Source organism: Sinocyclocheilus anshuiensis, unplaced genomic scaffold, assembly GCF_001515605.1.
Source record: "Sinocyclocheilus anshuiensis isolate Anshui unplaced genomic scaffold, SAMN03320099.WGS_v1.1 scaffold242, whole genome shotgun sequence".
NCBI lineage: Eukaryota > Metazoa > Chordata > Actinopteri > Cypriniformes > Cyprinidae > Sinocyclocheilus > Sinocyclocheilus anshuiensis.
The window spans coordinates 1,369,106-1,382,468 of NW_015546053.1; the positions used below are offsets into that span (position 1 = coordinate 1,369,106).

The 13,363-nt window shown below is 36.3% G+C and overlaps 2 protein-coding genes across 3 annotated transcripts in view; both read right to left on the reverse strand.

Annotated features, from left to right (window-relative positions):
* LOC107699236 (sodium channel subunit beta-2-like) overlaps positions 1-7,634 on the reverse strand; it is a 28,012-nt gene extending 20,378 nt beyond the window's left edge. Inside the window, exon 1 of one of the 2 annotated variants that reach the window (XM_016500435.1) lies at positions 7,313-7,634. In XM_016500435.1, coding sequence (XP_016355921.1) covers positions 7,313-7,394 — 82 coding nt within the window. In that variant the 5' untranslated portion in view covers positions 7,395-7,634. The remainder of the gene's footprint in view (positions 1-7,312) is intronic. The other variant, XM_016500436.1, reaches the window with a different exon arrangement.
* A 2,142-nt stretch (positions 7,635-9,776) lies between these two features.
* Positions 9,777-12,887, reverse strand: LOC107699213 (uncharacterized). The gene is made up of 7 exons (XM_016500410.1): positions 12,854-12,887; positions 12,628-12,767; positions 12,285-12,495; positions 11,002-11,158; positions 10,856-10,916; positions 10,574-10,648; positions 9,777-9,782 (listed from the first exon to the last, which is right to left on the reverse strand). The coding sequence occupies exons 1-7, from the start codon at positions 12,885-12,887 to the stop codon at positions 9,777-9,779; spliced, it is 684 nt and encodes a 227-aa protein (XP_016355896.1).
* Positions 12,888-13,363: the final 476 nt, after the last annotated feature.

The window sequence follows — 13,363 nt, forward strand, 5'->3', positions numbered from 1 at the left end:
CAGAGGAGGCAGACCCAGCCCTAGCTTTGCTCTGTCCCGTCCAAGACTTGAGATGCTACGTAGACTGGACACAAAGCTTTAGGACCTCAGAACAGCTCTTTGTCTGTTACGGAGGCCGGCAGAAGGGGAATGCCGTCTCTAAGCAGAGGATGGCCCACTGGATTGTGGATGCCATCACCCTGGCTTATCAGGCACAGGGTGTGCCCTGCCCGTTCAGGTTGCGAGCTCACTCTACTAGGAGTGCTGCATCCTCCTGGGCGCTGGCTCGAGGCGCCTCGCTGACAGATATTTGTAGAGCTTCGGGCTGGGCGACCCTCAACACGTTCGCTAGATTCTATAGCCTTCGTGTGGAGCCGGTATCCTCCTGTGGTCTCACCTCAAACGGGTAGAGGCGCTGAGAGGACCCGGTTTAGTGTCGGCTTGATAAAACTGCTCCAGAGTGTCCGTACTGTAGGCCCTGTCGAGCTCCTCCATCCCGTTGGCAGCCAGACGTGGCGGAACGTCCGGCACCAGGCCCTCACTCTCTGAATCCGTGAGAACCGGTAGAGGGCTGGGTTCCATATGTAGAGGCCTAAGTGGGAAGGATGGGGCTTCCGCAATGTTCCTGTTCCAAGTGGAACGGGTACGTTTTCCCAGTGTTATAGTGCTATGACAACAGTGACTGGTTTTCTTGTTGCAAGCCCCGGCCTACACCACAAAGGGGCACAGGCGGTTCGCACAGGACACTGGATGGGGCAGCATCCATGGCGCTTTGGTAGGAATCCCAATTCGTCGGTCACAGACGTGACTCGGAGTGACCAACTGAAAGGGAACGCCTCAGTTACGTATTTAACCCTCGTTCCCTGAAGGAGGGAACGGAGACGTCACATCCCGTCGCCACGGCTGCTGTACCACCGCTGAGTGGCCGGGTCACCGGCTCAGCTCCTCAGCGAAAACCTGGTATGCGTTGCACCGGCTGCCTTTTTATGCTCACGCTGTGATCAGCGGCAGCTGGATGCAATCATCGCATGCCAATGTGCATTGGCTCGTTTAGTTTACACTCAAGGTGGATCGGATCCCAATTCGTCGGTCCCTCCTTCAGGGGACAAGGGTTACATACGTAACCGAGATGTTACATTTAGATTACTTTTGACCTAACGTCCGTTTGATTACTTTTAGAACATTTTTATACCTAACTTGTTTATCGCATAGATTTAATTTCAAGTCAAGTTTATTTGTATACTGCTTATAACAATGCATATAGTTTCAAACCAGCTTTAAAAAAAATATTTCTTTCAATGGTCAATGTTCGTTTCAATGTCACCTGACCAAACCGGAAAACGAGTCTCATCGCATCCGCTTGTCGGAGAAAATGTTAATAGCGATATCTATGGACATTGTTGCTGTTTTATTCAATTTAAATATCTGAAGATTGGTGAGAAGAAAAATAAATAATTTGCATATGTGACCCTGGACCAAAAAAACAGTCATAAGGGTCTTTTTTTAATTATTATTATTATTTTTTTTTTTTATGTATAATTTAATTCTGAAAGCTGAATGAATAAGCCAATTTCCATTGATGTATGGTTTGTTGGGATAGGACAATATTTGGCTGAGATACAAGTATTTGAAAATCTGGAATCTGAGTGTGCAAAAAAGTCTAAATATTGAGAAAATTGCCTTTCAATTTGTCCAAATTAAGTTCTTAGCAATGCATATTACTAATCAAAAAATAAGTTTTGATACATTTACGGTAGGAAATTTACAAAATATCTTAATGGAACATGATCTTTACTTAATATCCTAAAGATTTTGGCATAAAAGAAAAATCGATAATTTTGACCCATACAATGTATTCTTGATTTGCATCAAATATACCTGTGCGACTTATGACTGGTTTTGTGGTCCAGGGTCACATATGTGATGACTATCATTTATGATCATCTTTGGTATCTTCTTCGAAGGCATTTTGAGTAAAATAAATTAATATTTTCAACTTCATATTTAGCAAAACACAAAAGACCTGAACCGGAAGTGATGCAACCTTTTTTACATAATACAGAAGTTTGTTGCACATGACCCTTCTTAGGAAGTATTCTGTTATCAGATGAGTGTCAGAGTAATATCCATATGGCAGTAATTTACAGTTATAATATATGTTATGCGGTCAGTTAATAACTTGTATTCAGTTAAGTGGACACAATGAATGTGTTAAGCAACAATTAAAATGTGTGCTCATAATGATTACAGAGCCTCATCTACCCAATGGTATGAACAAAAGCGAATATGACGTAAAAACGCAATCGCAAGCATGCTGTTTTAGCTCTAATCTTTCATCGTAGGTCATGTTTTTTTCACAGGATTCATACCCAAGGATTCCGCATCTTAAAGGGGTCATATGATGTGATTTCAATTTTTCCTTTCTCTTTGGAGTGTTACAAGCTCTTGGTGCATAAAAAAGATCTGTAAAGTTGCTCCAATTCCGTGCCGGCTGAGCTAATGAGCTGTAATCATAAATGTGTATGAAAATGTGCTCGCTGTTTTAGCGCCTCTAGTGTTCATTTCTGTTGGAAACTGCAGTGATATGTACTTATTGGTACGTATTTTGTGTTTTGCGAAAAAGTTCCCACAAGTACGTTTTTGTCATGAGATAAGGTTTGGAATACAATATTAGGATTATACTACAGTAGGCCTATGTGGGGCAGTCTACAGTTTCACTGTTCATTTCACTTCTCACTCATATTCATGTGATTTTTCCTAATTACTGAAATCATCTCTTTAATTTCAAAAGTGAACAGAATAAGGTTGTTAAAATTGATGTAACCACAACAGATCTGCTTAGATGGTTTCAGTACACCACATTTAGTGTGTTTCTACCTAATGAATAAAATACTGTGGGCAAAACTTTCTGTGTCAATCCATGCATCTGTATTTCAGTTAGAAGCAGATATTAACAGCTATCATTTCCTCATAGTCTACCATATTTCACACTCGGCTTACAGCCAACTGTGCTACTGCAGTTGGATTTTATCTATTAAAGCCGTTCTGACGTAAACTTTCGAATTCATGAAAATGTTCGTATTTTCAAAATGTTAGTTGGTAAGAAAGAAATTTACACCTGCTTCCTATCACGTGTAAATGGTGCGTAAAACGTTCTTCTGTGTTCATTTTGGCAGTCTGATGACACTGAATTTGATGCACTGCCATTATAATATTTTACAAGTTCGTTTGCTCCGTTTTTTTTTTTTTTTTCTTTTTTCTTGTAGCTGAGAGTTGATAGCTTGTCACTGTCACTTTTTACCCAGCCGTCCAATCAATGGAGGAGGGGCGGGACAAATACTACACCGACCAATCACCCTACTTGTACAACAACTGAACAACAATAGAGAAGTTAATATTGCGGGTTACTGCATTTTTATATTCAGTAATATTCTTCAAAATGAGATACTAGTAATACGTTACTGTCGTGGATATTTCAAATCATAGCAAGCATCTCTCAGCTAGAAAAACGCTGTGCCACCAAACCCTGATAGCACACGTACATCACGGAGACGTCTATTTGACGTCTGCATTTACATCTGGAAGACGTAATTTTTAGAGTGCTTGCTCATCTGCAGTATGTCTATAGGACATTTAATTTTAGATGTCAAATAGACATCTATTAGATGTCTTTAAGATGTTTATGATTTAGAATGTATGCTAAACTGACATCTTAAAGATGTCTGTCAGATGTTTGGACACAGCAGAGTCTTTCCAGATGAAGTGATCTTAAATAGACATTTTGCAGACGTATGTGTGCTATCTGGGTAGGCTGTGTAATGGGGAGGATGGAAAAATGTGATATTAATAAAGTTCAACAAACAAGAAGTTACTTGAGTGGGTTACATTTCAGACACAATATTGTCTCTTTTTTCTGTTCCGCATGTGAAATAGTTCCAAACAAAGCCAGAGCAGAACATTTGTGCATCTCAGAGCAACACTTCAGTGTTTCGTCCCAGAATGAATCTGTTTTTGAATGAATCAAGTGAGCGATCTTTAACAGACATCTTGCAGACGTACGTGTGCTATCTGGGAAGCGTTCTCCAGCACCACTAGCTGGCCGTTTTAAGAAGAGCGCCTGACAGTTTTTCAGCTGGCTAAAAACGCTTTGGTTTACGTTATTGAATATTTATTGTTAGGCATATGGCCTATTAGTGTTTTTTGCATTTATGCAATATACTGGAGCCAAACCTGAGAAAGTTGACCAGAATATTCCACTGCGTTCCTGGACACGCAATTTGCGTAGCTGTAGGCGGGGGTTATGCTAATTGTGAATGAGCGTGCACGAGCGCCCTATTTACGAATGATTGGAATTCATTAACATACACATGTTTAACTATCAAATCTGATGTGTACGAAGTGTTTGTGAATTCAGAGGAGAGTTTTCGGGAAGGTCACATGATGGTGAATAAATGCAGACAGAATTTTAATTTGAGGGTGAACTATCCCTTTGAAATAAGACTAACAATCTATAACAATATTGTAATAAACAAAACATGGAACATACAGTAGTGCCATGTACTGTATGCAATATGATATAATGTAATGAGTGAATACATTTTGTATCCTTAATAGATTTACTCCAAATAGTGGTTTATATTTTCTACCCTTTATCTTTTAAATGTGTAAACACTACAGTACCATTCAAAAGTTTGGGGATATGTTTTAATTTTTTCATATTTTTTTTAAAGAAGTCTCTTATGCTTACCAAGGATGAATTATTAGGGGAAAAAAATACAGTAAAAACTGTAGTGTAGTGTACCTTTACACTGAAGAAGAAGAGGAGGTGGGTTCAATAGTGAAATTGAGTTCAATAGCTTTTGGGGCTTGTGGAATGATTCAGTATTTTCCAGGAAGCTGATTGAAATGTATTATTAAGTTCAATCTCCTGGAGAATAGGATGCCGCACAAATATTGCTAAAATCCATAGTATTTATCTATATACCTCAATGTGGTATTGATATGCAAATCATTTTACCCAGGGAAGTTACTAAGGCCAAGTTCTCTTGAGATAAAAACTTGCATTAAAATTCTTAACATATTTGAACACTTAAGCCACATTTCTGAATGCTATTGCAATAGTTAAAAAAAAGAAAAAGAAAAAAAGAAAGTGGCATTTATTTTAAATAAATATATCAATTAATTAATCTACATCAAATGTAAGCATGTGAAGACATTAACTGTGCATTTTTAAGGAGATTTGTCATCTATGTATAGAACATATCTAATAGCTTTTAGATTTTTACATATGGCCATATCATCTAAATGTATTAAATAATTTAAGATTAGAAGTATGAGGATTTTTGGAGGTAGACAGATAAGTGAAACTGGGGTTTAATTGTAATTGCAGGTCACGGTCCCTACTGTCACCGAAACACTGGGTTTTACGCCCTCTAGTGGCTTTTTAGAAAAACTGCATTGTTTGCACCTGAACTTGAATTAAACTTCCAAATTCAGCTGTGTGACACTCTTCTGGTGTGTTTCCTTTGTTAAGCCTACAATTAACAGTAGTTTGCTAAGAAAATATTAATGAATTATAATTTGTAAATGATACCACATGGATTATGCACAAGAAAGTAGGTAATCTGCCTTCTGTTGAAATACATAATCCTCATGCAACCTTTAACAGAAATGGTAGGTCACGGTCCCTACTGTCACCGAAACACTGGGTTTTACGCCCTCTAGTGGCTTTTTAGAAAAACTGCATTGTTTGCACCTGAACTTGAATTAAACTTCCAAATTCAGCTGTGTGACACTCTTCTGGTGTGTTTCCTTTATGTTAAGCCTACAATTAACAGTAGTTTGCTAAGAAAATATTAATGAATTATAATTTGTAAATGATACCACGTGGATTATGCACAAGAAAGTAGGTAATCTGCCTTCTGTTGAAATACATAATCCTCATGCAACCTTTAACAGAAATGGTTTTATGAAGCCACAGCTGTAGCAATAAACCTATTTGCAAAATAACCAGAACAGGCATATTGGTTATGACTGAATTACATCGAATTATAAGGTGTTATCTGCATTCTGAGTAGTTTTGAGATATTGAGCTTCAAAGTTTTAGCATTCCATAGACTTCTGTAGATAGGACCCTTTTTGTTTTCTAAAAAAAAAAGTCCCAAAATTTACACAAATTACAAAAGGAACATCACATCTGTATAACTCAAGTTTGACAAAAATGTCAGATAGAAGCTTATAATTCCAAGGCGACGACTTGTTTGCTTGTTCAGACATTTCTTGATATATATATATATATATATATATAATTTTATTACTGAGTTTACAAAGTGAGATGATAAACATGAAACTTCTGTTCAATATTGATTCACTTCATGAGGCAAATTTTACTCACCCAAAAGTATTGTATTATTATAAAGTATTAATAATACAATTAATACTTAATAATATTATAAATTATTATTATTATTATTATTATTATTATTATTATTAAATCTTATTGGGGTTTTTTTGTCTCTCTTTTATCAATATCTTTACTAAACAGTCAATGGGAGGGGGCAATTAACTTACATTTTATTCACAGTATTTCCAACTATGTTTTGTTCCACCAACGAAAATAGTTCGAAACGAAGCAGAATGTTTTTTTTTGTTTTGTTTTTTTGTTTTTGTCTCAGAGCAGCAGATAGTAGTGTTTTGTTTTTAATGAGTCACCGTTTTGAAGGAATCGTTTGAGAGAAAGATTATATGACTCGCTCATAAACACATTCATTTGTTGCCACTTACTGGTGTAACGATGTAACTTCAAGAAAGCGTCACTGAAAAAATAAATAAACGGAGTGATATAAACACTACATATCGACTCTATATCGACAATACGACACGGACCTAATTGTAGCTATAATGTTAAACAGATCATTAAACCCGTAGCACTGCTCAATGTTTATCAAAGCTGCTTGTCTGAAACACCCAGAAGTGCTGTTTCTTTTGCGACAATGAATATGAAAATAAGACATATATCCTGTTTATTTTCCATAGTCAAGCTGAATGCGCTCACAACGGCTTCACAATCAAAACAGTCAATGCTGATGGCGATGTGAAAAACATCGCAACAGTGTTGCTCAATGTATTTGACAGATGATTTGTAACAACTATCAAATGCTATGATGTAATGATATATTCCTAATTCTATGAGCATCCTTTAACGCACAGACATGGCTAGATTAACATATCTGTTTGACTGGTACATTTAAATTAATTAAAGCGTCGAATGGTCATTTTAATGGTGAGCTTTATTTATTTTTTTTTTGTCCATATTAGAAGCTTTTTTACTTACCCAGAAACACCATCAATGCAACACAGGATAATTTCAAAGCGGACGCCCACTGCGTTTTCCCAAAATGCAATAAAATAGGCATTTTGGTCGATGACAATAAACGTAGAGGGAAATAAGACCAGAAAAGCTTTAGCGATCTATTTCTTCGTTTCAATTATACAAAAAAACACGTAAAATGTTTTTATTTTGTGCTATGATATGGCTGGCAGTGTCTGTAGTAGGAAAACTGGTTGATAGTATGGTTGTGGCTTATTATTTATCCTACTTGAGGGTTAAACTGAACCATGTTAGAATACACTATAATAGCAGCAAATAAAATATGATATGAATCAATTTTACATGATTAAAACAAAATCAGAATGCATCTTTATATTACATGTCTCTCATCAATTGAGAACAATCAGAAATCAGCCTAAGAAAATCCAAACGGCCGTTGACGCAAAACCAAATAATGAGGCTCTAGCTTGCAGTAGGACCACCTCTCCTCATCTCCTCACTAATGGAGGTCAAAGTGCACTAGAGATGAGCAGGAGGTGGATATACACATAAAGGGATGAGAATGGTGCCGAAAAATACGATGATGATTATTAAAGATACACATGGGCATATACAGTAGGCAGTGTATTTATCTGATTAGTGAAACGAGAGCACATTCATTGAGGGTGTGCCTTGATGCCAATAATGGTTAGCCACTAGTTTTATTATGATTTGTAAAACTCATGGTCTGTGGTTCCTCAAATCTCAAAGGACAGTTGGCATGAATACATAAGTGTGTAATGCTTAGAACCACTTCTCCACTGCAGGTACATTTTGTTTGCCTCTTCAGAGACAGAGAGACAGTTAGAAGAAGTGGCAATTTCATGCTGATGAGAAGTCATTGAGAAGATAGAGAAAAAGTCGAGGGCTGAAGCTCACAATGAAGTGTAGTAACTATATTGACCACTGTTGACATCTGGTAGATGATGAAAGAGGTGCATGAGGAAACGACACAGATTTATTATGAGGGATAATGTACAGTAAGCTGGTGAGTATTGAAAAAGAGTTCACAAAACAGTCTGTTTGGGGACTATAAAATGCATATCTGACAATTACTCTCACCAATTTAAATGATCAGTTATTCTGTGTCTCATCTTTTAAGCGGCATGATCTGATTGATAAATCTTGGTGGCAGCGGACATATACGGGTTCCTCATCCTTCGGCTGCCAATCAGAGGGAAGACATCTGTCGCGTCCAGCTGTGACAGGAGCGTCTGGTGCGAATGGGAAACTATGCTGCTTCCAGCGATTAAGAATACACACAAACACACACAAACAAAAGCCATTTGACATCTTGTGAACATTTTTTTTACTGTGATAAATGGTTAATAATCAGTTTACACACGAATGGATGTATGCATATACATATTTCACTTACAATAATGAAGATGTACGTCATTAAGAATAGAATTAAGGTGTATAATTAATGTCCACATGACATTTTACAGTATGAAGTCTGTCCTTATTTTGAGATATTAAATCAACTGCAATTTGCATATACGCTTAAGTCTATGAAAAATATATTTAATGTAATGGTGCATTAATATTTGTATAAATATAGAGGGTTTAAAGAGAGTTTTAGAACTTTACATCTTTATGTAATTTCATAATTCTGCTGTCCATTAGATATATATTGAATGCACATTTAAGCATTAAATACTTAAATGCAATTTCTGTTGAAACGTGTATGCCACCTCTTTTTAAATATATTTGTTTTTGCACATTTGTAATGGTGAAGCTGCAATTTAGTATCTTTCATACTAACTTTGTAATATTGAATATTGAAATTATAACTTTGCATACTTTACATGCTAGTCTGCACATCAAAATAAGTGTACGTATTTAAAGCATGAAAATAGTTATTAAAACGATTTAAAATGTACTTCAAACTTAAATGTTTAATTTGAAAATAATCACTTAAAAAAAAAGTACTGAAGTGTGTTAAGAAACATATGAAAGTGTCTTTCATTTACTACACTTAAGTGGACTTTTAGTTCATTAAAATTTTATTATTTACAAAACAGGTTTCTAAAAATATCGTTTTAAGATTTAAAGTGCACAACAAGCATCAATACAATTATGCACACTTCTTTTTTCACGAGGGAAGTTTAAACTCATGCAAAATCTACTCTCACTTAACACTAACAGAACATTTCATAACTAAAATATTCACATTATTTTGTTTATTTCATATTTTGCTTTCATGTCCATCTTACCATGGTAACATAGATGTTATCTGGACTGCTGGGAGGACTGTTCACGTCTGCAAGGTCAGGCATGCTGAATCCCACCTGAGACACGACGCAAGTCATCTTCAAGACCCAGGCAACAACCCATTTATATGTTTAAGAATCAAACCTCAACCACTGTTTTCTTAATTTAAACAGAATAAACGTAAATCAAAGACAATTTGCTTTAATAATTGACTTTACCACTACAGAAAGCAAAGAGAGGAAATGAGAGCAGACTTGCAGAAGGCAGTTGCATAGATGTGTTACCATGTACAGTGGGTACGGAAAGTATTCAGACCCCCTTCAATTTTTCACTCTTTGTTATATTGCAGCCATTTGCTAAAATCATTTAAGTTATAGAACTTTACATCTTTATGTAATTTCATAATTCTGCTGTCCATTAGATATATATTGAATGCACATTTAAGCATTAAATACTTAAATGCAATTTCTGTTGAAACGTGTATGCCACCTCTTTTTAAATATATTTGTTTTTGCACATTTGTAATGGTGAAGCTGCAATTTAGTATCTTTCATACTAACTTTGTAATATTGAATATTGAAATTATAACTTTGCATACTTTACATGCTAGTCTGCACATCAAAATAAGTGTACGTATTTAAAGCATGAAAATAGTTATTAAAACGATTTAAAATGTACTTCAAACAAATGTTTAATTTGAAAATAATCACTTAAAAAAAAAAAGTACTGAAGTGTGTTAAGAAACATATGAAAGTGTCTTTCATTTACTACACTTAAGTGGACTTTTAGTTCATTCAAATTTTATTATTTGCAAAACAGGTTTCTAAAAATATAGTTTTAAGATTTAAAGTGCACAACAAGCATCAGTACAATTATGCACACTTCTTTTTTCACGAGGGAAGTTTAAACTCATGCAAAATCTACTCTCACTTAACACTAACAGAACATTTCATAACTAAAATATTCACATTATTTTGTTTATTTCATATTTTGCTTTCATGTCCATCTTACCATGGTAACATAGATGTTATCTGGACTGCTGGGAGGACTGTTCACGTCTGCAAGGTCAGGCATGCTGAATCCCACCTGAGACACGATGCAAGTCATCTTCAAGACCCAGGCAACAACCCATTTATATGTTTAAGAATCAAACCTCAACCACTGTTTTCTTAATTTAAACAGAATAAACGTAAATCAAAGACAATTTGCTTTAATAATTGACTTTACCACTACAGAAAGCAAAGAGAGGAAATGAGAGCAGACTTGCAGAAGGCAGTTGCATAGATGTGTTACCATGTATGTCATTCCCTTGTCTTCAGTGTCAGTGCCGGTTTTAACCTCTTCCATATTTTGCCTAGTAGAAAATAAAGCACAACATGAAGCCAGAAAAAAATGCCTTACAAGCTGCTATTTCTCTCTGTGAGCTGACAATGACTTACTTTGAGTTGTTTTCTCTCTGGGTTGATCTGTACGCTTTCCTCCCCAAAAACACTGTACCAATTAGTAACACAAACCCAGCCACTGATGCCAGGGGCAGCCGCCAGGGAGGATGTTTCTGCAGATGATTTGCACTTGGGCTGTTTCTCCTGGTCAGTGCTGAAGAAAACAAAGAGGAGAACTGAGTTTGGAGCTCTTATACAATCTAATCCAGAGCCGATCCTCCCTATACGCAAAATAGTTGAAAGCGTACCGAGCCGTGGAAGAGACGCTGTTTCTCAAGTGCTTTCCACGAGCGCGATTCAAGACGGAGTGAAACAGACAAATGCGTTTCATTGATTCGTTCATAACCACTCATTTACACAGTCTACGTATGGTCATTAGTCCTGTCCCCATCACAGAACATGCACACATACAGTTGCTTAAAGGGTTAGTTCACCCAAAAATGAAAATTCTGTCATTAATTACTCACCCTCATGTCGTTTCAAACCTGTAAGTCCTTCGTTCATCTTCGGAACACAAATTAAGATATTTTTGATGGAATCTGAGAGCTGTCTGACCCTGCATAGACAGCAACGCAACTGAAATGTTCCCAAGTCCAGAAACGTAGCAAGGAGATCGGTAAAATAATCCATGTGACATCAGTGGTTCATACGCAGTTATACGAAACTACGAGAATACTTTTTGTGCTCAAAAGAAAAAAAAAACCGACTTTATTCAACAATTCGTCTCCTCCGCATCACCTTAGTGCCATTTTGGAGAATATCTGCTGGACGTAAACAGCGTATGCTGTTCTGTGTCCGAAGATGAACGAAGGTCTTACGGGTTTGAAATGACATGAGGGTGAGTAATTAATGACATAATTTTCATTTTTGGGTGAACTATCCCTTTAACTCTTTTAAATGTCCAGCATAACTAAACATTAACCACTTAAACACTAACAGGTCTTTCCATTTCCTCCAAAAATGAAGAAACCTCACACAATTCTGCATAAGGCTCCAGTTTGACCAGTGACAGCACTGGTTTGATAAACAATAATTGCATTGAAATTGAAGATGAATTTCATTCATCATAAAAAAAAACTGACGACACTTAAAATATTTTGTAACATTATAAATGTCTTTACTGTCACTTGGGATTAATGTAATGAGTCAATTTAATGGCTGAATAATATTATCCCTTTGTCCAGTAACTTTTTGTTGCATGAACAACTGACCCACAATGAGTAATGACTGACAAATAAGCAATAAATAAACTGTGGGAAAAAAAGAGAAGGGTTTTCCACCTGATTGCACAATAAGGTGCGTTTGGTTTTTGGTTCTTTTGCCATTGAGACGTAATCTACATAAATAAGTTCCATTGTTCTCATGGGTCACAGATGGGAGATGGGAGACAAAACTCCCTAATTCGACATCTCCCTGAAAAAACACACCAGGAAGTGGTACAGTTCGATTTCTGATGTAGTAGAGGATTATTTTTGGCTCAGAGGAAATATCCTGTGTTTAAAAAATACAAAAAGTAACAGAAGTTTAATAATAATAATAATAATAATAACACATGCTTATATAAAAAGTGTAATGCATATTTGTGTGTGTGTCTGTATTCCTAAAAAAGAAAAAAAAGCCTACCTTGAATTCCCACTCTACACTAAGAGACATGACGTCCAGAGGTCCAGGACATTGCCAGAAATTACACGACAAATGGACATCTGTCCCAGCATTAGCCTTCTGGTCTGGACTGGTTATCACACAACCATGGGTTCCATATACTGTCAACCGAATGAGTGCATATTATATTCAAAAAGTAAATTAAAATGCTTAATATGCTTGATTAAAATAATGAATTTGTGCTTACCTGTGAAGATAAATACTATGGACAGGGACCACATAACTGAGCATGAAGACACTGCAAAGTTTGTTTTCTCCCTTATAACAGAATACATAAATATATTTTAAGCGATAGGCAGAAATTCCAAGATCCAGAAGATCTTGTGTATGGACTTCGGATCTCTCACGACTCAAAATTTCTTTGCTGCCATCAGGGAAGTGCTTTAACGTTTCCTGCCACATTCTGTGGTGGTTAATTATCAGTGTCTGAAACCTTTACCACATCCTCTGTGGTCCGAACACATGATCTAACTAAAACAGATGTTTATCCATCGTACAGTTTTCTCATGCAAAAGCAAAAATGAACATAGTTCTTTTGCTTAAAGAGAGCTTATCAGCATTGCAAAGTAGGCCTTTGGTTTCCTTTGATCAGTTATTATCCATCTTATAAGTAAAAATAGTGACTAGTACATTATTCAAACTATCCATTTTGTGTTCCACATAAGAAACAAAGTCATTCAGGTTTGGAACGGCAAGA